The following is a 27,718-nucleotide window of genomic DNA, read 5'->3' as shown; positions in this document are numbered from 1 at the left end:
ATGTTCCTCCTAAATTTCATATTTTTTTTGGTTGGTGCTACACAATTGAATCCTTACTCAAGATAACCTTTCTAAGCGGCAAGAATTGAGGATATAACCATACAATGTTGTGGTGAAAGAACTTATCATGTGTTCTTTGACTGTGTTGCAGCTAAGTATGTCCAGGAATGCTTAGACGAATCTCTGAAAAGATGCATGCCTCATAATTTTAGGGAGTGGGCTATCATGTGGTGTGCTAATAAAAAAGACTTATGTGTTTAGCATGTTTTGAGTAGCTGTCTTGTGGGCCCCGCTGACTATCCGTAATGAGCATTGTTTTTAGGAATTTGTTTGGCGCGATGTCAGATTGTTGTTAGGAAGAGCAAGCAACCGACTTCATCAATGGAAGATCCTTTTTGGACGATCAACAATCTGCGTTACTACTACGATGCATGCTCATCCTAGACCATCAAAAAGGAGAACTGTTGAGGATCACCCGGGTCTGATGATTCACCTGGGAAGGACGACGAGCTACATGCAAACAACTATTGAAGATTTCCTATAGGGTTATTTTGTTATGTGTTGGTTGGACGCTCTTTGTCCTGGCTTAGGGCCAGTTTATGTAATTCTGATGCAACTATTCGCTTTACTTGAGAGCTGTACAATGATGATATGTTGGATGTTGTTCTATGTTTCTATAAAAATGGGATGGAAAAAACCTTTCCGATAAAAAAATAGAGAAACTGTTACAATTTTTCTGAGGTGTGACTCGTTAATTTAGACAAATTTACAAATATCAGTAGACTTGGATGAAACCAACAAATTTATGTAGTTTTTCATTTCTAGTGAAATATATCCCCAACATCTACCACCAATCATGTCGGCCAAACAATCCCAGCCGTCACAATCCATCTCTGTGCAGCAGCTGACTTTTCCTATCCTCACTCCCGTAGCTTTCCTCTTCCTCCCACCCCGATCCCTTCCTCTTTCCCCAACGCTGCTCTCCTGTTCTGCTCTACTCAAGCTCCAATCCTCTCCTACAGTCCACCACCACCGTGCTCTATATCCCCCATCGTGCCGTAGCTTCCCTTCACCGCCGCGCCTCACCCACCCAACTCCTCCACCTCTCACGCTCATCTCGACTCCATCGCCGTTCCCCTTCTACTCCCGTCGCGTCCCTGCCGTCTCCACCCCGTCCGCGGTCTCGGGCATCGTTTCTTTCGGTATGAGGTTTTGGTTATTCATTAAGGAATTATTAGCCTTGAACTAACTTGAGCTAATGTTGGGTGCGCCGGTGCGCACGCGCCACATCATCTAGATCTGACACTGAACCTTGGGTTGGGTCTTGCAGTGGAGTTGGCTAACGGGAGGAGGGAGATGAGCCGTGGGAAGTCTCCGGAGCCGCTTGATTTCTTCATATGGACTGTCGAGGTGCTAATCTGTAGTGACGCTGGTTTTCCTCTTTCCGTTGTTACTTGAATGCCAACTTTCTTGAAATTCACTGTATTTTCGTTCTGCAGCTTACTTCGTAAATATTCCTAGGAGCTTTGACAGTCCGATTCCTTCTTAGGATTCATACAAATTTGCCCCTACAACCCTTTGTCGATTTTGTGGGCAGTGTTTTAGTTCTTTAGTTTTATCTTGTTTGTCCTTGACCCTTTTTGAGATAATTTAGTCCACTATTAGGAACCCGTTTGCTGATCTAGTGTGACGCTTGATCGTGGTTTCTACTCAACTATATGCAAAGGATAAATATTCGTGAGTACCTAACTACTCCTCTCCGTATGCCTGACCCATTCTCTTAAACGTACCATAGTGAGGGGGTATGGTGAGCTCATGAGGTGAAAGTGATACTTGGTTCCCTGTTGCTTCATCATTATGGCAAATAATTAAATCAATATCAACAGTTTGATTAACCAAGTGATACTCGTCCAACCATGAGTACTATATATCACTTCCGCAACATTTCCCAGGCTGCATTGTACTCAGGCCTGGGACTGAGCCAGAATGGGATTGGGCTATAATTGAGCCTTACTTTGGTGTGTCTTGTATTGACCACGTGTTGTGTTTGATACTTGGATGAAGCCGGTCTTAACTTTGATGAGATGAACCATAGATCCCTGGGAACGGTTTTTTATGCCATGTCGTTTGGGACGTATTCTACCTTTTCGTTCTATTGGTAAGATTTCAAACTAGCTCCTAAATTTTAGCATAATGAGGTCTGAGTCCTTTGTTAAATTGCTACGTATTGTTTGGATTTAGGAAAAAAGATTGCCTTCTTGAATGATCATTTCTTTCGCACCTTTAAGGCGCTCCTGTCTTCTGAAAAACTGGCAATATGGAGTGGAAAATTGGCTAAAGGACTTCTGCCGGCAATCCTAGCTCTATTTCGCTAAAATAATAGACCACACTACAAAACTACAATCACTCCTAGAATTGCTTCACAAGGCAGCTAGTTTAGTTGGTAAAATAGCCATGCTAGGAAGTTTTCCCAAACTAAGCAACGCGATTTTGTGGGGGAAAATGCAGGTAAGGCTGGAGGACTAAGCAGAGTGCTCCAGCAATGCTTGGGAGTGGTTGGTGCTGTTTTATTTTTCTTTGGAGTGGACCATCTCAGTGTTCTGCGTGCTCAGAGATGTATGCTTGCTTGACATGCCCACAAGTTGGTTACTATTTAGATCTGCATTATTTTTTCCCAATCACCAGTAGCCATTGGTATGATCTGGGTTTGGTCACTTTAAATTTAGATAGGCATTTCATTCAACCCTCTTAAAGGGCATTTACTCTAAATTTATTTCTTAATTCATTCTTTATGTTTGACTGTCTGCATTTGTTCTAACTGATCTAGCTACCCATCTGTCTTCTGATTTAAATTTGAACCACTATCAGATGCAAAAGCTAAAGGGTATTCACCTAATAAGGTTATTGTTTTCTTTCAGGATGTCGGCTTGTGGCTTGAAGAGATAAATCTTGGTGGCTACAGACAAGTTTTTGAAGAAAATAGTGTCAATGGAGAGTATCTAGAGAGCTTGTCGATGTTTACTACCGAGCAGATTCTGCGGTTTATCAGGCGGTGCCATATGAAATGGGGAGACTTTATCACATTGTGCAAAGAGTTGAGGCGCATTAAAGGTTGGTATATTCCCGTTTCTTCCTTGAGAGCATCTATAAATCATCTCTGCTACTGTGATAACCATTTCAGTACTTGATTCCTTCATATTTTGCTCATTAGTTTTCATTTGACTGTATGATGCACCATGCAGTCAATCAGAGTGCAAACCTATTTCTCTCACCACTGCTCTTTTCTTTTTGAGCTCAAGCTCAATTAGTTGGTACTGCCTCTTCATGCTACATAAAAGCTTAAGAGTGTGAGCTGAGTCTTGTGGAAAACAGTTGTGCCAGCACGGTTCAGCTGCCAATTTGCTTTCTGTTCTGTTAGCTTTCATCAGTAAATACATTTTTTGGCCGCAAGTTTATGATGCTAATATACAGATCGGTTCTTTTCAGCATCTTGGTTTGGTGTAAATGAGCAACATAAATGAATTTGACATTATTCAATACCTAGATCTGTTGTATTTTATTGATAGATGAACATCATACTCCATTGGTTGTGTGTCCACACTTAGAAGATTGCTCTGTCTGACTCTGCTAATTTGATCCACAGTTGCCTGCCTGAAAGGGGAGCAAGAAGTCCGGAGGCCATGGTGGGCACCATCGTGCCTATCCGTGGTGTTTGTGAGGGCGGCAAAGCGGAACCGACAGTCCCGAGTTGTCTCCCTGAAGCTGGAACCTTGATGCTCGCTGGCCGTGCCGGAACACCGCGCCGAGCTATCCCCCAGATTATCTGCCTTACGGGCACTACAACCGCGCTATCCCCACAATGTAGGAGCAGTATGCTCCGTGTCCAACCCGTCTCTCTACCCTTGTTTTGTATTCCTTTTTCATCTTATAATATAGGTTTGTGGAATAGTAAGTAACCCGATGTTACCTGAAGTGGATAAGTATATGTGCAGATGGTTCCTGTATAAGATCTGCTTCTTGCATATCAGCTTGAGTTGTTCTTGGCTCAAGCATGGTCTAGAGCAGTAGGTCTTCATGGCACTGAAATCGATGATGTTCTTATTTTGTTAATGCTGACCAGAACATCAATATGATATGGTTGTGGCATGAAACGTTTTTGTTGTATTTCTGGTTATGTTGTACTCCCTTCGTAAAGAAATATAAAAGCGTTTAGATCACTATGTTTAAATCACTAACGTAGTGATCCAAACGCTCTTAAACGTAGTGATCTAAATGCTCTTATATTTCTTTACGGAGGGAGTATAAATTTGTAAGAGCATCTCCAACAGGCAACATGCAACAATGGCTAAAAACTGCGGCCGTGCCCTGGAACAGTCATTTTGGGCCAAAAATCCCTTTTTTTCTTGCTACTTGTGTTGTATGTTCCACCGCGAGTATCCGTGAGTTGATTAGCATCAAACAATACTCAATCCAATACAAAGAACCTCAAAAAGTGCCCCAAGATTTCTACCAGAGAAACAAAAACGAGAACGTGGATCAACCCCTATGCATAGATTACCCCAATGTCATCTCGAGAATCCGCAAATTGAGTGCCAAAACATATATCAAGTGAATCAATATGATACCCCGTTGTCATCACGGGTATTCATACCAAGACATACATCAAGTGTTTTTAAATCCATAAAAGTATTCAATCCGATAAAATGGAATCTCAAAGGGAAAACTCAATTCACAACAAGATAGAGAGGGGAAAACACCATATGATCCAACTATATCAACAAAGACCGCGATACATCAAGATCGTGACATCTCAAGAACATGAGAGAGAGATTAAACACATAGCTACTGGTACAAACTGAAGGAAATATGCCCTAGAGGCAATATAAAGTTGTTATTTATATTTCCTTATATCATGATAAATGTTTATTATTCATGCTAGAATTGTATTAACCGGAAACTTGATACTTGTGTGAATACATAGACAAAACAGAGTGTCCCTAGTATGCCTCTACTTGACTAGCTCGTTAATCAAAGATGATTAAGTTTCCTGACCATAGACATGTGTTTCCATTTGATGAACGGGATGGACATGACCCATCCGTTAGCTTAGCATAATGATCGTTAAGTTTTATTGTTATTGCTTTCTTCATGACTTATACATATTCCTTTGACTATGAGATTATGCAACTCCCGAATACCGGAGGAACACCTTGTGTGCTATCAAACATCACAACGTAACTGGGTTATTATAAAGATGCTCTACAGGTGTCTCCAAAGGTGTTTGTTGGATTGGCATAGATCGAGATTAGGATTTGTCACTCCGAGTATCGGAGAGGTATCTCTGGGCCCTCTCGGTAATACACATCACGATAAGCCTTGCAAGCAATGTGACTAATGAGTTAGTTACGGGATGATGCATTATAGAATGAGTAAAGAGACTTGGCGGTAACGAGATTGAACTAGGTATAAGGATACCGACGATCGAATCTCAGGCAAGTAACATACCGATGACAAAGGGAATTACGTATGTTGTCATTGCGATTTGACCGATAAAGATCTTCGTAGAATATGTAGGAACCAATATGAGCATCCAGGTTCCGCTATTGGTTATTGACCGGAGATGTGTCTCGGTCATGTCTACATAGTTCTCGAACCCGTAGGGTCCACGCGCTTAACGTTCGATGACGATTTGTATTATGAGTTATGTGTTTTGGTGACCGAAGTTTGTTCGAAGTCCCGGATGAGATCACGGACATGACGGGGAGTCTCAAAATGGTCAAGAGGTAAAGATTGATATATTGGATGAAGGTATTCGGACACCGGAATGGTTTCGGGACATTTTGGATATTTATCGAAGTACCGAGGGGTTACCGGAACCCCCCGGGGAAATATTTGGGCCTACGTGGGTCATAGGGGAGAGGGGAGGCATCCCACAAGGGGTGGCCGCACCCCCCTCCCATGGGGAGTCCGAATTGGACCAGGGGAGGGGGCGCGCCCCCCTTTCCTTCTCTTCCCTCTCCCTTCCCCCTTTCCCCTTCCATGAGAAGGAAAAGAGGGGGGGGGGGCGAATCCTACTAGGACTTGGAGTCCTAGTAGGACTCCCCTCTCCTTGGCGTGCCTCTGGTGGCCGGCCTCCTCCCCTCCTCCTTTATATATGTGGGCAGGGCACCCCTTGGAGACACACAAATTGTTCCAAGCCGTGTGCGGCGTCTCCCTTCACGGTTTACTCCTTTGGTCATATTTCACGTAGTGCTTAGGCGACACCCTGCGCAGATCACATCACCATCACCGTCACCACGCCATCGTTGTAACATCCCAAAATTCTAAATTTTGGAATGTTATATTAAATAAATAATTGTGATTGTTTCTTTGATTTCTGTGTGATTGATTGTGTGAAACTGAGTGGAAATTGAAACTTTTTGAAAGTTGAATGAGAGGGAATAAAAGGACTTTCCCAAAACTATCATCTTGCATTTTGATCTCGAAGAATTCAAATTCATTTCATCACAAGATCCTAGAGTGAAGATAATATGACTTCTTCCATTTAAAGAATTGAAAATGGGTTTGAAAATGATTTGAATTCCATTTGAAATATTTCAAACTTAGAAACTTTAAGCAACTCAATGAGTTCATGAGGGAAGATAAAATGACTTCTTCAAAATTGAAGAAAGAGAGTTGGGAGTTTCAAATAAATAATTTGGAAGTCACTTTGAAGTTATTTGGAACTCATTTTCCTTTTGAAGTTGTTTGAAATTTCAAATTCAAAATCCTCTTGGAAGTTATCTAGTTTTAGTTCAAAATATTTTTCTCCTAAAAATAAATGAATGGAAATAAGGGTAAAATGATTCCCTTCAATGGAAAATTAGGAGAAAATAAATTTGAAATCATTTTGCTATTTTAAAAATGATTTTTATTGATTTTAAATGTAATAGTAGCACTGTTTGACATTTATGAATTTTTGTGGAATTTATTTGAACTTTAGAAATAGTTCATCTTATTGCTTCTATTTTTCTGAATATTTTGGTATATAATATGCCTATGTAATTTTTTTCTTTCTAATTTTCCTCTGTTGCACTTTTCTGTTTTGTTTGTTTTTTTTAAAAAAATCACCGAGGCGCCACCTGGACCGAAATAGGTTTCGGCCCAGGGGCAAACCATGTGGCCCAGCCGGCCATTAAGGCCCACGGCCTGCTCCCACACCCGAAGCGCCTTCCCGTCGCTCGCCCGCTCGCCTCTCCCTCTCGCTCGCACGCAGCACCCACTGCAGGAGGGCCCCACCCCGTCGTCCCCAACCTCCCGCTCCTCCCGCTGGATGAGGACGCACTCCGCTTCCGCAACCACCGGCGCCATTGCCCCGGGATAAGGCCTATCCGCCGCGACCCCGAGCCCCTCTTCGCGCCTATAAAACCCCCGTGACCCCCTCCCTCCGTTCAGCTAATCCATTCGTCACCACGCCCCTCGCATCGCTCGCCGTAGCCACTTGGATCTCGCCGGAGCCGTGCTAGTTCATCGGAGGATTTCGTCGCCCATGAGCCACCCCGGCCTCCACCGACTACTTCTTTTTGTTGCCCGAGTCCGCACGCGTCGATTTGACACCTTGTTTTGCCTTCTAGGTCGCCGGAGCCGCCGCCCCGACGCGCTGCGCTCTCGCCGGAGCACCAGAGCTCCGCCGCCTCCCTCCGCCCTGTCCGGTGCACGCCGACGCCCGCCGTCACCACCATCCGGTCGCCCGCGCCATGCCGCACCCCTCCGTCTACTTCGCCGCTGTCGGAACCCATCGGAGGCCGCCGTAGCCGTCGCCCCGTCGCTGCCCAACGCCACGCCGCCGTCCCCTGCACGTCACCGACGCCTATGCTGCCGCTCGCTGTGAGCTGACCCCCCGGTTCTGTTTGTTTTTTTAAATGGTTAACCAGGGTTTTATTAAACCCGTGAGGTTTTAGTGAAAACCGGTCTTGGTTTTTTTATTTAGCCGCGGTAGTGTTTTTCTTATTTAATGGCCCTTCGTTGTATAAGCTTCCGTAGTGAACGCTATTCGGCCAGCCACGAGCCGCCACGTGGCCAGGGACCTGGTCGCGAATAAAACTTTCACAGTCAAGTCCCTGTAAATTTCAGTTTAGCCCCTAAACTTTGAATGGTTGTATCTTTTTAACCATAACTCCAAATTCGACGAAACCAGCGGCAAAATGTTCGTCTCGAATAGCTTTATCCAGAAAACCAACTTTGAAAAGTTTTGGACAAATTCAAATTTGAACTTTATTCAGATTTGAATTCAAACTTCAATTGGCCATATCTCCTAAACCGTAGCTCCGATTGGTGTGATTCTTTTTGCACCATGTCACCGTAGCCAAACCCTACCACTTGGACCATTGTCACACATTTTCCACACAAAAATGGTCTGTCTATGATAGTTTTACTATTATGCCATGTACGCACTGTAGTACACATCACATCTTTGCACCCTATGTCACATGTTGTTTTGCACTTAGGGTATTTCCATGCTAGTTAAGTGTGTTGAATGTTCATTTGGTTTTCCAAAACTTTTGATTTGCATGTTCTTCTTGGTTCTTTGAAATGATTGCTTATGTGAACGCAATGTTTGACCTTATAGATTTTCATCGGAGAGTGACGAATAGCTCTATTAAGTAAATTTCTGAGAGCGATATAATCTTCATCAACTATTACCAGGCAAGTTCACGTTTGACCATTCCTTCAATTACCTATGTTTTTATTATGCACTTAGTCCTTTGAGGTAGGTTTGCATGGTAGGATTTATTGTTGCCAGATGGCTATGCCGTTACCTAGTAGTTCATTTGAGGTAGGTCTGATATATACATCCTTGTCACCACCGTGTAAGTTTATTTTTGCCTCGCTAAATGTAGACGTGGTTTGGGAAGCGAACATGGCGAGACATGAGTGAGAAAATAGTAATCAGGACCAAGACTTGTAAATGAACTACCTGGGCGGTATTTGGTTTGAATGGTGGCGAAGTACAGTGGGAGCATGCATGGTTAATCCATGGTGGTGCACCACTAGTGGTCGGCCGCCCAGGCTCAAAGAGATTAATCGTATTCCCATGTCTAGAAGCTTACGTGTGTAGCCACAAGCCAATATGGGCTCTGGCTTAATTGAGTAGTTAGTGTGACCCCTTCTAGGATGGGCTAGCAGATGTAGAATGATGTAGGTGTACCGGCCTATCCGTGGGTTAAGGGGGAACATTTTCGAAAGACTATGTCTCGGTCATCCTATTCTCAAACACCAGGCAGTGCGAGAATTTCAAGAGAGGCTATCAAGTCTTGTGGGGAAAAGTGCGCAAACCTCTGCAGAGTGTTAAAACCTATTTGATTAGCCGTGTCCCCGGTTACAGACAACTTGAGCATCTAGTAGTGGAAATGCTGGGAGATCTCATCACTCTTAATTAAACAGTTGGGTTTTGAATGAAACCTTGGGAATGGATTAAGTTGGGTTTACCAACTCATCCTATGATGTAAAGTAGTGGTAGAATAATATCTTTTATTCTAGGGAAAAACTAGCTTTATGCAAAAACTAAACTTAGAGCTTTCCACCAGCCAAATTGCATGTATAAATAGGTTCATTATTCTTATGATGTGACTTGCCAGTACATTCAATGTACTGACCTACAGGGCTGCAACGTCTTATGTTACAGGGATTTTTCTACGACGAGTAAGAGTTACGTTGTAGGGTTACGGTTTACACTCAACTTGCCGTTGGCGTTGATGGACTCCACACCCTTATGTTTGTTTCCGCTGAGACTTATGAGGTATATATCAGTTTTACGTTATTTATACATGTGATTGCACTTTGATATATACATTGATGTACTGTGTGTGCCAGCATACCGATCCAGGGATGGCACGGATACACAGAGGCTTGACCGTTTGAGGTCGGGTCGCTACAGAGATGGTATCAGAGCACCTGTTGACTGTAGGACGTGACCCTAGAAACTGGAAAGCCCTTAGCAAAGGATTTCTCTTAAACTTTATTTTTCAAAAAGGTCCTTTACCTCTCTTCTTTTCTGAGCTTTATCAAATCTTTCCTTTTACCTCAAATAGTTAGACAATACCCCGTTCCCTTTGGACCACACGGAGGATGAACTAAAGCCACTCCGAGAATGACAAGATATCAGACTTCACCATACACTAGAAGAACTGAAGCTACAACTGTCGAATCCTCTGAAGAATTGAAGAATTTGAAGACACTGACATATTCCAAAATTTATATGAACTTTAGAGGACCAAACCCCTGTTGTATACTCACGTTAGATGCGATGTTTGTGAGCTGTCATTGTTTGATGTTTTCCTGACAGCCACAAATAAAACTTATTTTCAAAATTATATTGTGTGTATTGCGTGTATCTCTATATCCCTCTTATCTCATCCCAAAACCCTTGGACCCAATAGATGATGAATGAAGATGGACTTGTATTCTCTGGACCGATCACTCAGTTGGAGGCAGAGCTATGGATTCAAAACATGGAGAACCACTTCAGGAGCAATTTGGTTGCAAGGAAGTATGAGGTTTAATACGCTCTTCAGTACTTCACAAAAAGTGCTGCAACCTGGTGGAAAATGCATCAAGCCATACAAGGATGTAATGGAGCAAAAACCTGGGAGGAATTGAAGAAGACTCTGTTGGGATCCCGTCTTATCCGGAAGCACAGTAATAAACCGATGAAGGAACCTTGTGCCAGCAAGATATGTGGAGATATAGGACATACCCATGAAGAACACAAGGATGGATGCCCTCATTGTGAAGCAAATCACCGAGCTAAAGAATGCCAAACTAGGCAGGTTACTTGTTTCTTGTGTGAAGGAACTACGCACTACCCTGCCCAGTGTCATATTTATCCCAAGGTACAAGAAATTACCAAGCAGCAGAATGAAGCAGTGAAAGAAGCCCTCAGGGAAAGTTTAAGAAAACCGATGATGAAAGAAGATGTTGACGACCCTGATGGAGAAAGCCTAAACCGATTTTACTCCAATGCTTGCTATTCATGTGGAGAAGAAGGACATTTTTCACAATATTGCATGAAGGAAAACCAAGAGTATCTGGGAGACTTCCCGATAGAAGAAGTGGAGTTTGATCCACATGAAATAGAAGAATTGATCGGAACGAAGAAGTCCAGGAAGAGAAAGAGCATGTATCCCTAGAACAACCCAATTTTTGCAGAAAATGACCTGAGTCAAATCACTTGTTACAGGTGCAAGGATTTAGGTCATTATGCTAGCAAATGCCTAGCAAGGAAGCCAAGAACCCAAGGAGCCAAGATAACCACCAGGAAGCCCCTGGATTTGTCTGAAGTCATTTGTTTATGCTGCAAAGGAGTAGGACATTTTGCCGGAGAATGTTCAGACCCGAGGAGAGCTTGAGCAGAGTAGTTGAGATCTTGATATTGGAATAAAGCATGTAATAAAGTTGGAACGCACTTTTATTTTCATTGGGGATGTTGAGTTGAGTTGTGAAATGGAATTGTAATAGCTCATGAAGTAATAAAAGTTGAGGTGTTTGGAATCTGATAGGAAATATTATGAGTTGTTTGTTGATTGTGAGGGCCTCTCTCATTATCTCACCCAGACTAAAACCTCGAACCCATGGACAAGCTGACCCCAACTTTTCCCAGAAAAACAACCACATTTCACCCAAGGAAATACATACAGTATCCTGAGTACCCCTTCTATCTTATGCCTGCAGATGACAACCCTTTACGAGTCTTTTCTGAAGGGCCCGGAAACGATCATGACCCTGACTAGTGATCAGGATTACCCGAAGATCCTGAAGGACATGATGAAGCATATTCAACTTGAAGGAGATGCAGTTTACAAGGGTTATCCTTTCATGGAGAAGGGAGTAGAACTCTGGTATGTGGAGGTACACCTCCACCGTGTGAAGGGAGTTTGCCCAAAGACTATGGGGCAATACTTTTTCATTTCTCGAGTACCACAAGCAACATTGTTTGACTCTGTTCGTGAAGCTGCTATGGAAGCCATACGTCAGATTGGAGAAATACTAGAAGCAAGACTCCGTCACACTCAGGAATACCTGAGGGAGGTGCATGCAGAGATGATGGAGATGAAGCTAATGGCCACCACGATGAAGCAAAACATCGATGATTTGAAGGATCACATCACACAATTCTAGTGGGACTGAAGCATCTTCAAGTAGGGCAAATGAATAAAGATGGAAGTAATGCTTGACCATACCAAACTATGTGGATGGCAGCTTTTGTAATAGAGTACTTTTGAAATTTGAGTTTTGAGTAGTGGTTAAGGATGTAATAAAAGGATTTGATATGAAGAGAATTATGGCTGAACCAGTGCATTTTTTTGGTGATACTTGTCTGTGTGAACACTAGACCATTGGAAAGGAAAATGTATTCCATAGAGTGGAGTTTGGACAAATGAGTTGGAGTTTGGTTTTAGTTATGTTGGTTACCCCAAGAATATGAAGGAATGAAGTACTATTGGATTTAAAGGAGATATAATGTTGGAATATGAAACAATAGTAACTCCAAGGATGAGTTAAAGATATACAAGTGTTGAAGTGGGCCATAACCCACAGGACCCAGGATTTGATAAGGAAACAAGCACAATCTTGTTGAAGAAAATAATTCTGAAAGAAGCTATGATTTCATCATCATACGTTTCATAGGAGGTTACGTAAAACCGGAGAGTTGTGAAGAAGCGATAGAGATTTTGTTTGGCTTGCAGAACAAATGAATTTAACCGAACCCAGTTCGTGGAGAAGAGAAGTTCTGCAATGCTCGTGAGGATGCCCAAGTGTTAGAAAACATGATTCACTATCTGCGTATGTAGTAATGATTCAAGTACGGGATGGATTGGCCCCCATACCGGAGACTTCTATCATGAGCTATCATATGTTGATGGGAAAATCAGAGAGACTTGAAATCCTTTGAAGAGTGTCGACGCGATAAGCCATACAACCATAGAATGGTAGGACGATGGAACCCTTTACAAGCAATCATTGCCAATCGTAGGTTCTACGGTGAGATTCAACCCAGACCCATTTCTTGCAGGAGGAACCAGAATTTGTTGACCACCATGAGATTTTGATAGTTGTTTAGCATTGGCGACAGCCTGATAGCTAAGAAGACCCAGACTCGGAAGGACCTTATTTGATGCAAGGACTCAAGATTTTGTGGAAAAGGCCATGCCCTTACCGGAAGAGCAAAAGTGAAGGAGCTATCTCGGAGAATATGAGAAGACCGGCACCGTCAACGCAAAGGACGGAGTACATGAGTATTGTCGGAACCGTAACCATGATTCTAAGGGTGGTAGCACCCCAGACCTTGTGATGATCAATGGATTTTTCAAGAAGACCCCCAAACCTAACCTTCTTTCTAGCCTCTCCGAATCTCGAGGACGAGATTCATTTTAAGGGTGGTAGTTTGTAACATCCCAAAATTCTAAAGTTGTAACATCCCAAAATTCTAAATTTTGGAATGTTATATTAAATAAATATAATTGTGATTGTTTGTTTGATTTTTGTGTGATTGATTGTGTGAAACTGAGTGGAAATTGAAACTTTTTGAAAGTTGAATGAGAGGGAATAAAAGGACTTTCCCAAAACTTTCATCTTGCATTTTGATCTCGAGAATTCAAATTCATTTCATCACAAGATCCTAGAGTGAAGATAATATGACTTCTTCCATTTAAAGAAAATGAAAAGGGGTTTGAAAATGATTTGAATTCCATTTGAAATATTTCAAACTTAGAAACTTTAAGCAACTCAATGAGTTCATGAGGGAAGATAAAATGACTTCTTCAAAATTGAAGAAAGAGAGTTGGAGTTTCAAAGAAATAATTTGGAAGTCACTTTGAAGTTATTTGAACTCATTTTCCATTTTGAAGTTGTTTGAAATTCCAAATTCAAATCCTCTTGGAAGTTATTTAGTTTTAATTCAAATTATTTTTCTCCTAAAAATAAATAAATGGAAATAAGGGTAAAATGATTCCCTTCAATGGAAAATTAGGAGAAAATAAATTTTGAAATCATTTTTCTATTTTAAAAATGATTTTTATTGATTCTTAAATGTAAGTAGCACTGTTTGACATTTATGAATTTCTTGTGGAATTTATTTGAACTTTAGAAATAGTTCATCTTATTGCTTCTATTTTTCTGAAGTATTTTGGTATATAATATGCCTATGTAATTTTTTTCTTTCTTATTTCCTCTGTTGCACTTTTCTGTTTTGTTTGTTTTTGAAAGAAAAAATCACCGAGGCGCCACCTAGACTGAAACAGGTTTGCCCAGGGGCAAACTGTGGCCCAGCCGGCCATTAAGGCCCACGGCTGCTCCCGCGCCCGACCTTCCTCGCTCGCCGCTCGCCTCTCCCTCTCGCTCGCACGCAGCACCCGCTGCAGGAGCCCAACCTCCCGTCGTCCCCAACCTCCCGCTCCTCCCGCTGGATGAGCACGCACTCACGCTTCCGCAACCACCGGCGCCATTGCCCCGGGATAAGGCCTATCCACCGCGACCCCGAGCCCCTCTTCGCGCCTATAAAACCCCCATGACCCCCTCCCTCCGTTCAGCTAATCTGTTAGTCACCACGCCCCTCGCATCGCTCGCCTTAGCCACTTGGATCTCGCCGGAGCCGTGCTAGTTCATCGAAGGATTTCGTCGCCCGTGAGCCACCCCGGCTTCCACCGACTACTTCTTTTTGTTGCCCGAGTCCGCACGCGTCGATTTGACACCTTGTTTGCCTTCTAGGTCGCGGAGCCGCCGCCCCGACGCGCCGCGCTCTCGCCGGAGCACCGGAGCTCCGCCGCCTCCCTCCGCTGTCCGGGCCACCCGACCCGCCGCACCCACCGGTCCGCGCCCAGCCGCACCCCCGTCTACTTCGCCGCCGCCGGAACCCACCGGAGGCCGCCGTAGCCGTCGCCCCGTCGCTGCCCAACGCCACGCCGCCGTCCCCTGCACGTCACCGACGCCTACGCTGCCGCTCGCTGTGAGCTGACCCCCCGTTCTGTTTGTTTTTTTAAATGGTTAACCAGGGTTTTATTAAACCCGTGAGGTTTTAGTGAAAACCGGTCTTGGTTTTTTTATTTAGCCGCGGTAGTGTTTTTCTTATTTAATGGCCCTTCGTTGTATAAGCTTCCGTAGTGAACGCTATTCGGCCAGCCACGAGCCGCCACGTGGCCAGGGACCTGGTCGCGAATAAAACTTTCACAGTCAAGTCCCTGTAAATTTCAGTTTAGCCCCTAAACTTCGAATGGAGACCGCGATACATCAAGATCGTGACATCTCAAGAACATGAGAGAGAGATTAAACACATAGCTACTGGTACAAACTGAAGGAAATATGCCCTAGAGGCAATATAAAGTTGTTATTTATATTTCCTTATATCATGATAAATGTTTATTATTCATGCTAGAATTGTATTAACCGGAAACTTGATACTTGTGTGAATACATAGACAAAACAGAGTGTCCCTAGTATGCCTCTACTTGACTAGCTCGTTAATCAAAGATGATTAAGTTTCCTGACCATAGACATGTGTTTCCATTTGATGAACGGGATGGACATGACCCATCCGTTAGCTTAGCATAATGATCGTTAAGTTTTATTGTTATTGCTTTCTTCATGACTTATACATATTCCTTTGACTATGAGATTATGCAACTCCCGAATACCGGAGGAACACCTTGTGTGCTATCAAACATCACAACGTAACTGGGTTATTATAAAGATGCTCTACAGGTGTCTCCAAAGGTGTTTGTTGGATTGGCATAGATCGAGATTAGGATTTGTCACTCCGAGTATCGGAGAGGTATCTCTGGGCCCTCTCGGTAATACACATCACGATAAGCCTTGCAAGCAATGTGACTAATGAGTTAGTTACGGGATGATGCATTATAGAATGAGTAAAGAGACTTGGCGGTAACGAGATTGAACTAGGTATAAGGATACCGACGATCGAATCTCAGGCAAGTAACATACCGATGACAAAGGGAATTACGTATGTTGTCATTGCGATTTGACCGATAAAGATCTTCGTAGAATATGTAGGAACCAATATGAGCATCCAGGTTCCGCTATTGGTTATTGACCGGAGATGTGTCTCGGTCATGTCTACATAGTTCTCGAACCCGTAGGGTCCACGCGCTTAACGTTCGATGACGATTTGTATTATGAGTTATGTGTTTTGGTGACCGAAGTTTGTTCGAAGTCCCGGATGAGATCACGGACATGACGGGGAGTCTCAAAATGGTCAAGAGGTAAAGATTGATATATTGGATGAAGGTATTCGGACACCGGAATGGTTTCGGGACATTTTGGATATTTATCGAAGTACCGAGGGGTTACCGGAACCCCCCGGGGAAATATTTGGGCCTACGTGGGTCATAGGGGAGAGGGGAGGCATCCCACAAGGGGTGGCCGCACCCCCCTCCCATGGGGAGTCCGAATTGGACCAGGGGAGGGGGCGCGCCCCCCTTTCCTTCTCTTCCCTCTCCCTTCCCCCTTTCCCCTTCCATGAGAAGGAAAAGAGGGGGGGGGGGCGAATCCTACTAGGACTTGGAGTCCTAGTAGGACTCCCCTCTCCTTGGCGTGCCTCTGGTGGCCGGCCTCCTCCCCTCCTCCTTTATATATGTGGGCAGGGCACCCCTTGGAGACACACAAATTGTTCCAAGCCGTGTGCGGCGTCTCCCTTCACGGTTTACTCCTTTGGTCATATTTCACGTAGTGCTTAGGCGACACCCTGCGCAGATCACATCACCATCACCGTCACCACGCCATCGTTGTAACATCCCAAAATTCTAAATTTTGGAATGTTATATTAAATAAATAATTGTGATTGTTTCTTTGATTTCTGTGTGATTGATTGTGTGAAACTGAGTGGAAATTGAAACTTTTTGAAAGTTGAATGAGAGGGAATAAAAGGACTTTCCCAAAACTATCATCTTGCATTTTGATCTCGAAGAATTCAAATTCATTTCATCACAAGATCCTAGAGTGAAGATAATATGACTTCTTCCATTTAAAGAATTGAAAATGGGTTTGAAAATGATTTGAATTCCATTTGAAATATTTCAAACTTAGAAACTTTAAGCAACTCAATGAGTTCATGAGGGAAGATAAAATGACTTCTTCAAAATTGAAGAAAGAGAGTTGGGAGTTTCAAATAAATAATTTGGAAGTCACTTTGAAGTTATTTGGAACTCATTTTCCTTTTGAAGTTGTTTGAAATTTCAAATTCAAAATCCTCTTGGAAGTTATCTAGTTTTAATTCAAAATATTTTTCTCCTAAAAATAAAAGAATGGAAATAAGGGTAAAATGATTCCCTTCAATGGAAAATTAGGAGAAAATAAATTTGAAATCATTTTGCTATTTTAAAAATGATTTTTATTGATTTTAAATGTAATAGTAGCACTGTTTGACATTTATGAATTTTTGTGGAATTTATTTGAACTTTAGAAATAGTTCATCTTATTGCTTCTATTTTTCTGAATATTTTGGTATATAATATGCCTATGTAATTTTTTTCTTTCTAATTTTCCTCTGTTGCACTTTTCTGTTTTGTTTGTTTTTGAAAAAAAATCACCGAGGCGCCACCTAGACCGAAACAGGTTTCGGCCCAGGGGCAAACCATGTGGCCCAGCCGGCCATTAAGGCCCACGGCCTGCTCCCGCGCCCGAAGCGCCTTCCCGTCGCTCACCCGCTCGCCTCTCCCTCTCGCTCGCACGCAGCACCCGTTGTAGGAGGGCCCCACCCCGTCGTCCCCAACCTCCCGCTCCTCCCGCTGGATGAGGACGCACTCCGCTTCCGCAACCACCGGCGCCATTGCCCCGGGATAAGGCCTATCCGCCGCGACCCCGAGCCCCTCTTCGCGCCTATAAAACCCCCGTGACCCCCTCCCTCCGTTCAGCTAATCCGTTCGTCACCACGCCCCTCGCATCGCTCGCCGTAGCCACTTGGATCTCGCCGGAGCCGTGCTAGTTCATCGGAGGATTTCGTCGCCCATGAGCCACCCCGGCCTCCACCGACTACTTCTTTTTGTTGCCCGAGTCCGCACGCGTCGATTTGACACCTTGTTTTGCCTTCTAGGTCGCCGGAGCCGCCGCCCCGACGCGCCGCGCTCTCGCCGGAGCACCAGAGCTCCGCCGCCTCCCTCCGCCCTGTCCGGTGCACGCCGACGCCCGCCGTCAACACCATCCGGTCGCCCGCGCCATGCCGCACCCCTCCGTCTACTTCGCCGCCGTCGGAACCCACCGGAGGCCGCCGTAGCCGTCGCCCCGTCGCTGCCCAACGCCACGCCGCCGTCCCCTGCACGTCACCGACGCCTATGCTGCCGCTCGCTGTGAGCTGACCCCCCGGTTCTGTTTGTTTTTTTAAATGGTTAACCAGGGTTTTATTAAACCCGTGAGGTTTTAGTGAAAACCGGTCTTGGTTTTTTTATTTAGCCGCGATAGTGTTTTTCTTATTTAATGGCCGTTCGTTGTATAAGCTTCCGTAGTGAACGCTATTCGGCCAGCCACGAGCCGCCACGTGGCCAGGGACCTGGTCGCGAATAAAACTTTCACAGTCAAGTCCCTGTAAATTTCAGTTTAGCCCCTAAACTTTGAATGCTTGTATCTTTTTAACCATAACTCCAAATTCGACGAAACCAGCGGCAAAATGTTCGTCTCGAATAGCTTTATCCAGAAAACCAACTTTGAAAACTTTTGGACAAATTCAAATTTGAACTTTATTCAGATTTGAATTCAAACTTCAATTGGCCATATCTCCTAAACCGTAGCTCCGATTGGTGTGATTCTTTTTGCACCATGTCACCATAGCCAAACCCTACCACTTGGACCATTGTCACACATTTTCCACACAAAAATGGTCTGTCTATGATAGTTTTACTATTATGCCATGTACGCACTGTAGTACACATCACATCTTTGCACCCTATGTCACATGTTGTTTTGCACTTAGGGTATTTCCATGCTAGTTAAGTGTGTTGAATGTTCATTTGGTTTTCCAAGACTTCTGATTTGCATGTTCTTCTTGGTTCTCTGAAATGATTGCTTATGTGAACGCAATGTTTGACCTTATAGATTTTCATCGGAGAGTGACGAATAGCTCTATTAAGTAAATTTCTGAGAGCGATATAATCTTCATCAACTATTACCAGGCAAGTTCACATTTGACCATTCCTTCAATTACCTATGTTTTTATTATGCATTTAGTCCTTTGAGGTAGGTTTGCATGGTAGGATTTATTGTTGCCATATGGCTATGCCGTTACCTAGTAGTTCATTTGAGGTAGGTCTGATCTATACATCCTTGTCACCACCGTGTAAGTTTATTTTTGCCTCGCTAAATGTAGACGTGGTTTTGGGAAGCGAACATGGCGAGACATGAGTGAGAAAGTAGTAATCAGGACCAAGACTTGTAAATGAACTACCTGGGCGGTATTTGGTTTGAGTGGTGGCGAAGTATAGTGGGAGCATGCATGGTTAATCCATGGTGGTGCACCACTAGTGGTCGGCCGCCCAGGTTCAAAGAGATCAATCGTATTCCCATGTCTAGAAGCTTACGTGTGCAGCCACAAGCCAATATGGGCTCTGGCTTAGTTGAGTAGTTAGTGTGACCCCTTCCGGGATGGGCTAGCAGATGTAGAATGATGTAGGTGTACCGGCCTATCTGTGGGTTAAGGGGGAACATTTTCGAAAGACTATGTCTCGGTCATCCTGTTCTCAAACACCAGGCAGTGCGAGAATTTCAAGGGAGGCGATCAAGTCTTGTGGGGAAAAGTGCGCAAACCTCTGCAGAGTGTTAAAACCTATTTGATTAGCCGTGTCCCCGGTTACGGACAACTTGAGCATCTAGTAGTGGAAATGCTGGGAGATCTCATCACTCTTAATTAAACAGTTGGGTTTTAAATGAAACCTTGGGAATGGATTAAGTTGGGTTTACCAACTCATCCTATGCTGTAAAGTAGTGGTAGAATAATATCTTTTATTCTAGGGAAAAACTAGCTTTATGCAAAAACTAAACTTAGAGCTTTCCACCAGCCAAATTGCATGTATAAATAGGTTAATTATTCTTATGATGTGACTTGCCAGTACATTCAATGTACTGACCTACAGGGCTGCAACGTCTTATGTTGCAGGGATTTTTCTACGACGAGTAAGAGTTACGTTGTAGGGTTACGGTCTACACTCAACTTGCCATTGGCGTTGATGGACTCCACATCCTTATGTTTGTTTCCGCTGAGACTTATGAGGTATATATCAGTTTTACGTTATTTATACATGTGATTGCACTTTGATATATACATTGATGTACTGTGTGTGCCAGCATACCGATCCAGGGATGGCACGGATACACAGAGGCTTGACCGTTTGAGGTCGGGTCGCTACAGTCGTGCTGACAAAACTCTCCCTCGACACTTTGCTGGATCAAGAGTTCGAGGGATGTCATTGAGCTGAACGTGTGCTGAACTCGGAGGTGCCATACATTCGATACTTGATTGGTTGGATCGCGAAGACGTTCGACTACATGAACCACGTTAACCTAACGCTTACGCTGTCGGTCTACGAGGGTACGTAGACACACTCCCCCTCTTGTTGCTATGCATCTCCTAGATAGATCTTACATGATCATAGGAATTTTTTTGGAAATTGCATGCTACATTCCCGAACACAAACCCTCATCCCCGAGGGTGGACTACTCCCTCCTCATCATGGTGGCCGCCGGGTTGATGAAGATAGCCACCAGTGATAATTTCCCCCTCCGGCAGGGTGCCAGAACGAGGTCTAGATTGGTTTTTCATGGCTACAGAGGCTTGCGGCGGTGGAACTTCTGATCTAGGGTTATTTCTGATGGTTTCTCTATTTATAGGATTTTTCAGTGTTGGAATCACGCGAAGATGGGCCTTGAGGTGAGAACAACCCACCTGGGCGCGCCTGGGCCTCCTGGTGTGCCCAGGTGTCTTTTGCTCACCTCCTTCACCTTCTAGTCCTCCCATGAAGTTTCTAGTGCCTCTTTTGTTCCAAAAAAATCGTCAAAAAGTTCCGTTGCATTTGGAGAACTTTTATTTTGCACAAAAAACAGCACCACAGTAGTTCTGCTAAAAACAGCGTTAGTCCGGGTTAGTTCCATCCAAACCATACCAAAACCATACAAAATTATTGTAAACATGGCATGAATACGTCACAAATTATAGATACATTGGAGACATATCAGCATCCCCAAGGTTAATTCCTACTCGTCCTCGAGTAGCTAAATGATAAAAGAAATAATTTATGAAGTGCGAATGCTAGCAAAGTGCATAAGTTTGATCAATGATAATTTCAATCACTTTTCCTAGCATCATAATATTAATTCTTTCTCATAAAAATTCCCATGTTAAAGTAGCAACCAATTCACATGTTAAGGTTCAAACAATGAATTCTCTTGAAACACAACAACCTATATTCTTAGTCACCAAACAATTGCAATTCAACTTATTCAACAGATTCTAAGTAAGAGCTTCACATACTCAATCATCATATAGTATTCTATGATCTCTAGTACTCAAAGCATATTTTTAGAACAAATGGCATCCATCAAACACAGAGTAAGATAGGGGCTTAATGTTTCACCTCCCAACTCAATTATCATAGAGATAATTGTCAACAATAATAATTCATGATCAAATATATTTGACTAGTCATATGTGCCTAGATCTTTCCCCACCACATGATGCTTACCAACTACAGAATAATTGAAGTTGAAATGAGAATGCATACTATTGACTCTTGCATAAAAGTAAATACTAGAAAGTAAAAGATAGGCCCTTCGCAGAGGGAAGCAAAGGTTGTCATGCGCTTTTTATTTGGATGCCCAAGCTCTTAATGCAAAGGAACACCACATTATATTTCCCCTTATGATAGCAACATTTATTATGCAGTCCGTCGCTTTTATTACTTTGCCATCACAAGTTCGTACAATGCTCAATTTTCCCTTACAACAAAAGATCAAACATATTTAGGAGCAATTTTTATTGCTTTATGCACCGATGACAACTTACTTGAAGGATCTTATTTAATCCATAGGTAGATATGGTGGACAGTCATGGCATGAAACTGGGTTGAAGGGTTTTTGGATGCACAAATAATATCTCTACTTAGTACGAATTTTTGGCTAGCAAAAGATCCTAGGAAAACACCACATGTTGGAGGATCCATAACAATATAACTTCTATGCAAATATACCCAAACATAACTCATTACGTTGTATTCCTTGTCCAACTTCAACTAATTTGCTCAAGTTTGAAAATAATTAATGGGTATTCACAATCATAGAAGATATCCAAGATAATATATTTGTATGTGAAAGTTCTATTCCTTATACTAATCATTCATGAATTGCTTCTATGAACAATATTGTGATTGTCAAGCTTCAAAAGATTTCACTTTCTAAACCCAATGTGAAGCTACCGCTAGGCATGATATGAACATATAATTTCAAGTTCATGATATTCAATTCGTTCAACAATTTACTCATAGGATATAAGTGAAGCACAAGAGTAAATGACAAACTACTCCAAAAAGATATAAGTGAAGATTAAGCGAGTAGTTAACTAAAGGGTAGCTAATTGAGGACTCTCTCTTATTTAAAAAGTTTCAGATCTAAGTATTTTATTCAAACATAAATAAAAAAATGACATTCCAAAAATAGCACAACTCATGTGAAGAAGCAAAAACTTAGGCTCAACCGATACTAACCGATAATTGTTAATGAAGAAAGGTGGGATGCCTACCGGGGCATCCCCAAGCTTAGATGCTTTAGACTTCTTGAAATATTATCTTGGGATCCTTGGGCATCCCCAAGCTTGAGCTTTTGTGTCTCCTTAATTTTTTATATCACGGTTTTCTTAAATCTTAAAAACTTCATCCACACAAAACTCAACAAGAACTCGTGAGATAAGTTAGTATAAATCGATGCAAAACCTTATCATTCTCTACTGTAGCAAATCACTAAAATTATTATTCAATATTGCATACTAAATTCCTATGAATATTTAATAGTCATATCCTCAAATAGAATCATTAAACAAGAAAACATATGCAAGCAATGCAAACATAACAGCAATCTGTCAAAACAGTAAAGTCTATAAAGAATGCAGAAAGATTCATACTTCTGTAACTCCAAAAATTCTAGAAAATTACCAAACTGTAGAAAATTTGTTGTAGCTTATTGTGTAAAAATTTCAAGATTTTATCACATTCTGACTTTTCAGAAGAATTCAGGCAATGAAAGAAACTTTATGTTTTTAAATAGCAACATGTGGACTTGCAAAATAAGCATGGTGAAGGCTATACTTGACATTTTTATTGAAGTAAAAGATGCGAAACGTTATTATAAATAAATCAAGCAAATCCTAGAAAAAAATGACGCTCCAAGAAAAACACATATCATGTGACGAATAAAAATATAGCTCCAAGTGAGGTTAGCGATAATGTTGAAGATGAAAGAGGGGATGCCTTCTGGGGCATCCCCAAGATTAGTTTCTTGGATCTTCCTTGAATATTACCTTGGGGTGCCTTGGGCATCCCCAACCTCAGGGTATTTCCACTCCTTATTCTCATCATATGGATATCTCACCCAAAACTTGAAAACTTCAATCACACAAAACTTAACGGAACTTCGTGACATAGGTTAGTATGATAAAGACAAATCATTCACTTTGGTACTGCCAATACAAGATTCGTAATTGTTCTCACACAATGCCTACTGTCTTATCATTTCCACAATTTATATTGAGCAATATAAGCCATACAAACTAGGAAACAAGCAAACTATGCATTGAAAACAAAATCTGTCAAAAACAGAACAATCTAAATAAAACAGTTTGTAATGATCTGGACAACTACCATACTTTTGCTATTCCAAAAATTCTGAAAAATTAGGGCAACATGGAAAATTTGTATATAAATCATCTGTAAAAAATACAAGAATTTATCACGTTCCACCAGAGCAGATCAATTCTGTTACTGGGCGCAAAAGTTTCTGTTTTTGCACAGAATCAAATCAACTATCATCCATACTATCCCAAAGGCTTCACTTGGCACTTTATTGAAACAAAAGCTATAAAACAAGATTACTACAATAGATTAATCATGTGAACACATAAAAACAGTAGGTGTAAATGTTGGGTTGTCTCCCAACAAGCATTTTTCTTTACTGCCTTTTTAGCTAGGCATGATGATTTCAATGATGCTCACATAAAAGTAAAGATTTAAAACATAACAGGAGCATCATGAAGCAAATGACTAGCACATTTAAGTCTAACACACTTCCTATGCATAGGGATTTTGTGAGCAAACAAATTATGGGAGCAAGAATCATCTAGCATAAGAAGGCAAGACAAGTGCAACTTTAAGATTTTCAACACATAGAGAGGAAACTTGATATTAGTGAGATATGTAAAAGCATATGTTCCTATCTCATAATAATTTGTAGTGGTACCATGAATGAATTCAACAATATAAATATCACATAAAGGATTATTTTCATGATCTACAAGCATAAAATTTTACTACTCTCCACAAAAATAAATTTATTTTCATGAATAGTGGCGGGGGCAAACTCAACAAAATAACTATCATGGGATTGAAAATTAAAATCATGATGACAAGTTTAATGGTTATCATTATTGTTTATATCATACATGTCATCACCATAATCATTATAAATAGGAGGCGTACTTTCATCATAATAATTTTTCTCATCAAAACTTGGGGGAGTAAAAATATCATCTTCATCAAATATAGCATCTCCAAGCTTATGGCTTTGCATATCATTACTATCATGGATATTCAAAGAATCCATACTAACAACATTGCAATCATGCTCATCATTCAAAGATTCTATGCCAAACATTTTATTGAATTCTTCTTCTATCAATTGAGCACAAATTCCCTTTCCATCATTTCCAAGAAAGACATGATAAAGACGAATAATATGAGACCACCTCAATTCCATTTTTTGTAGTTTTATTTTTATAAACCAAACTAGTGATAAAATAAGAAACTAAAAGATTCAATTGCAAGATCTAAAGATATACCTTCAAGCACTCACCTCCTCCGTAACGGTGCCAGAAAAGAGGTTGATCTCTACTACGCAACTTTATTCTTGTAGACTCATGTTGGGCCTCCAAGCACAGAATTTTGTAGGACAGTGGAAATTTTTCCTCAAGTGGATGACCTAAGGTCTATCAATCCGTGGGAGGTGTAGGATGAAGATGGTCTCTCTCAAACAACCCTGCAACCAAATAACAAAGATTCTTTTGTGTCCCCAACACACCGAATACAATGGTAAATTGTATAGGTGCACTAGTTCGACTAAGACATGGTGATACAAGTGTAGTAATGATAGTAGATATTGGTTTTTGTAATAGTAACAATAAAAAACAACAAGGTAACAAGTAGTAAAAGTGAGCACAAACGGTATTGCAATGGTTGAGAATGAGGCCTAGGGTGCATACTTTTGCTAGTTTAATCTCTAAACAATGCTAATATAATTGGATCATGTAACCATCCCTCAACGTGCGATGAAGAATCACTCCAAAATTCTTATCTAGCGAAGAACATAAGAAGAAATTATACCATTGAATTCGTATTGTTGATATGAATTCAGTGATATAATTTTTTCTCCCGCCGCAACTGGTCTCGTTGGTTAAATTTACAGTTAAACTTGAATCTCGGGAATCATGCCCAATCTCAAAAATATCTACCGCCTGGAAGGTTTTTATATTTGATAGCACACGATTAGTATGTGTGGACCGTGTGCGATGTCTGTTACTCCCGCTCTGCTTCAATCCCTTGATTCAAATTTTCAGTAGTCTTGGAATTTTACTCCCACCTCTGCATCCCTCGCAATGTCAAAATGTAACATCCCAAATTTTCAATTTGGAATGTTATACACTAGATCATATGCATATCATATTTTCTTGCATTTTGGTTGATCCTAGAAATTTCACGCAACTCAAGGACCCTCGGAGAGAGTTGGAGATTTCGTTATTTTCATAATTGAGAGTTTTCTCGAATTTTGAAAAATAGGATCATTTGATTTATTTATTTTATCTTCAATAAATTTCCGGTGTCAAAATATATGAGAGAGGGAATAATATGACTTTCCCAAATTTAGGAAAAATGAAGATATAATAAATAGATCAATTTTGCTTTCCGGTGTTTATTTGCATTTTATTTGGATAGGGAAAAATGCGCGTTTTCAAAAATTGCATTTTAGGTCCGGAGAAAAGTTCATTTTGTTCGGCTCATTTTTAGGAGTCGGGGAAAATTTACTTTAGATTTTTCAGAGTTCGTTTAGATCCCTTTTGTTTTTTTTCTGCGCGAGGAAACTATTTAAAAAAAAAATTGAGCAGCGCCTTGGGCCAAAGGCCCAAGCCAAGCCACCTACCGCCGCGCTCCCAGGCGCCAGGCGCCGAGCCAGGAGCCGGTCGGCCGCCGCCGCCTCTTGCTAGGACCGAATCCTTTTAGGATTCCAGGGCGCCCCCTTGTCCCCTTTTCCTTATTTCGTTTTCTTTAGTCCTACTCCGTTTATTTTCTAGATCTTTCCTACTCCTATTCTAATTCCTTGTCCTCTACCCCAAGTAAACCCCTCCCCTCCCCAATATAAATACCCAAGCACCCCCCCTCTAAACACATCAAATCAAAGCTCTCCTCCACACCGCGCCTTGCACCGCCGCCGCGCCGCATCACACCGCGCCCTGCGTCACCGCCGCCGCGCCGCATCACACCGCGCCCTGCGTCACCGCCACCGCGCCGCCTCACCCGCGCCGCCACCCCACACCCCGCGCCGCCGCCGCCGCCGCCTCACCCGCGCCGCCACCCCACACCCCGCGTCGCCGCCGCACCTTGCCGCCGCCGCCCCACACCCGCGCCGCCGCCGCACCTTGCCCACGCCGCCGCCCTACGCCGACGCCGCCGGAGCCCCTCACCGGAGACCTCGCCAAGGTTGCCTCGCGCTACATCTATTCTTTTTCTCGGATCGTTTTCTTCTAATCGTTCCGATTCTTTTCTTCTCTAAACCGTTCCGGTTTTCTAGATCGGTTTTTCGATCGGGTTTTCTTCTCCGAAACCCTAGATCGGATTCGTTTTCTTCTCCGATTTAGTTGCTTTGGACCGTTCGCCGGACTGTTCGTCCTAACGAACGTGATCACCGGATTCTTCTAGGTTAACGACGTTCGTTCGTTTAACCGTTCTCCTTTTTTCTTTTCGTCGGAATTTTTTCGCGATCGCGATCTCAGATCCGATCTTCTTTCTAGTCTATCTTTTCGCTCGTTTATCGGAATCAGGTGATTCAAGCGCCTGGAGTTTCGTCTCGAAACCGCCGTTCCGTCTAATCAACTTGAACAAGCTCTTGTTACAGTAAAGTTTTGACCTAGATTCAACTTGCTAGAACCGAGTTGTTTTCTTCCACCGTTTGTTTTTCGTTCTTTCTTTGCAACCGGAGTTCTTAAGTTGAACTACCTGGTTCGTTCTCTGTTCGAGTTTTTACCTGTGCATTAATGAGTACTTATTGTATGCTTGTTGTTTGTCTCGCGATTACCCGGATTGCGCCGCTTGTTACTTCGAAACACCCTAGGACTCGCCGGATCATCAGCAAGGCAAGTTCAACACTTTGATCATACCTTTTCTACAACCCATGTTTTATTGCATTAAGATCAATCCTCACACATTGCATG

At 42.3% G+C, this 27,718-nt stretch overlaps 1 protein-coding gene across 1 annotated transcript; it reads left to right on the top strand.

Moving 5' to 3' along the window:
- The first annotated feature begins 901 nt into the window (after positions 1 to 901).
- LOC125508218 lies at positions 902 to 4,151 on the top strand. The gene is made up of 4 exons (XM_048672835.1): positions 902 to 1,202; positions 1,331 to 1,410; positions 2,919 to 3,111; positions 3,644 to 4,151. The coding sequence occupies exons 2-4, from the start codon at positions 1,357 to 1,359 to the stop codon at positions 3,772 to 3,774; spliced, it is 378 nt and encodes a 125-aa protein (XP_048528792.1). The 5' UTR covers positions 902 to 1,202; positions 1,331 to 1,356; the 3' UTR covers positions 3,775 to 4,151.
- The last annotated feature ends 23,567 nt before the right edge of the window (positions 4,152 to 27,718 follow it).

This window comes from Triticum urartu, chromosome 5, assembly GCF_003073215.2.
Source record: "Triticum urartu cultivar G1812 chromosome 5, Tu2.1, whole genome shotgun sequence".
NCBI lineage: Eukaryota > Viridiplantae > Streptophyta > Magnoliopsida > Poales > Poaceae > Triticum > Triticum urartu.
Note: the sequence above shows the minus strand (reverse complement) of the source record. Positions and strands in the feature narration are given on the sequence as shown.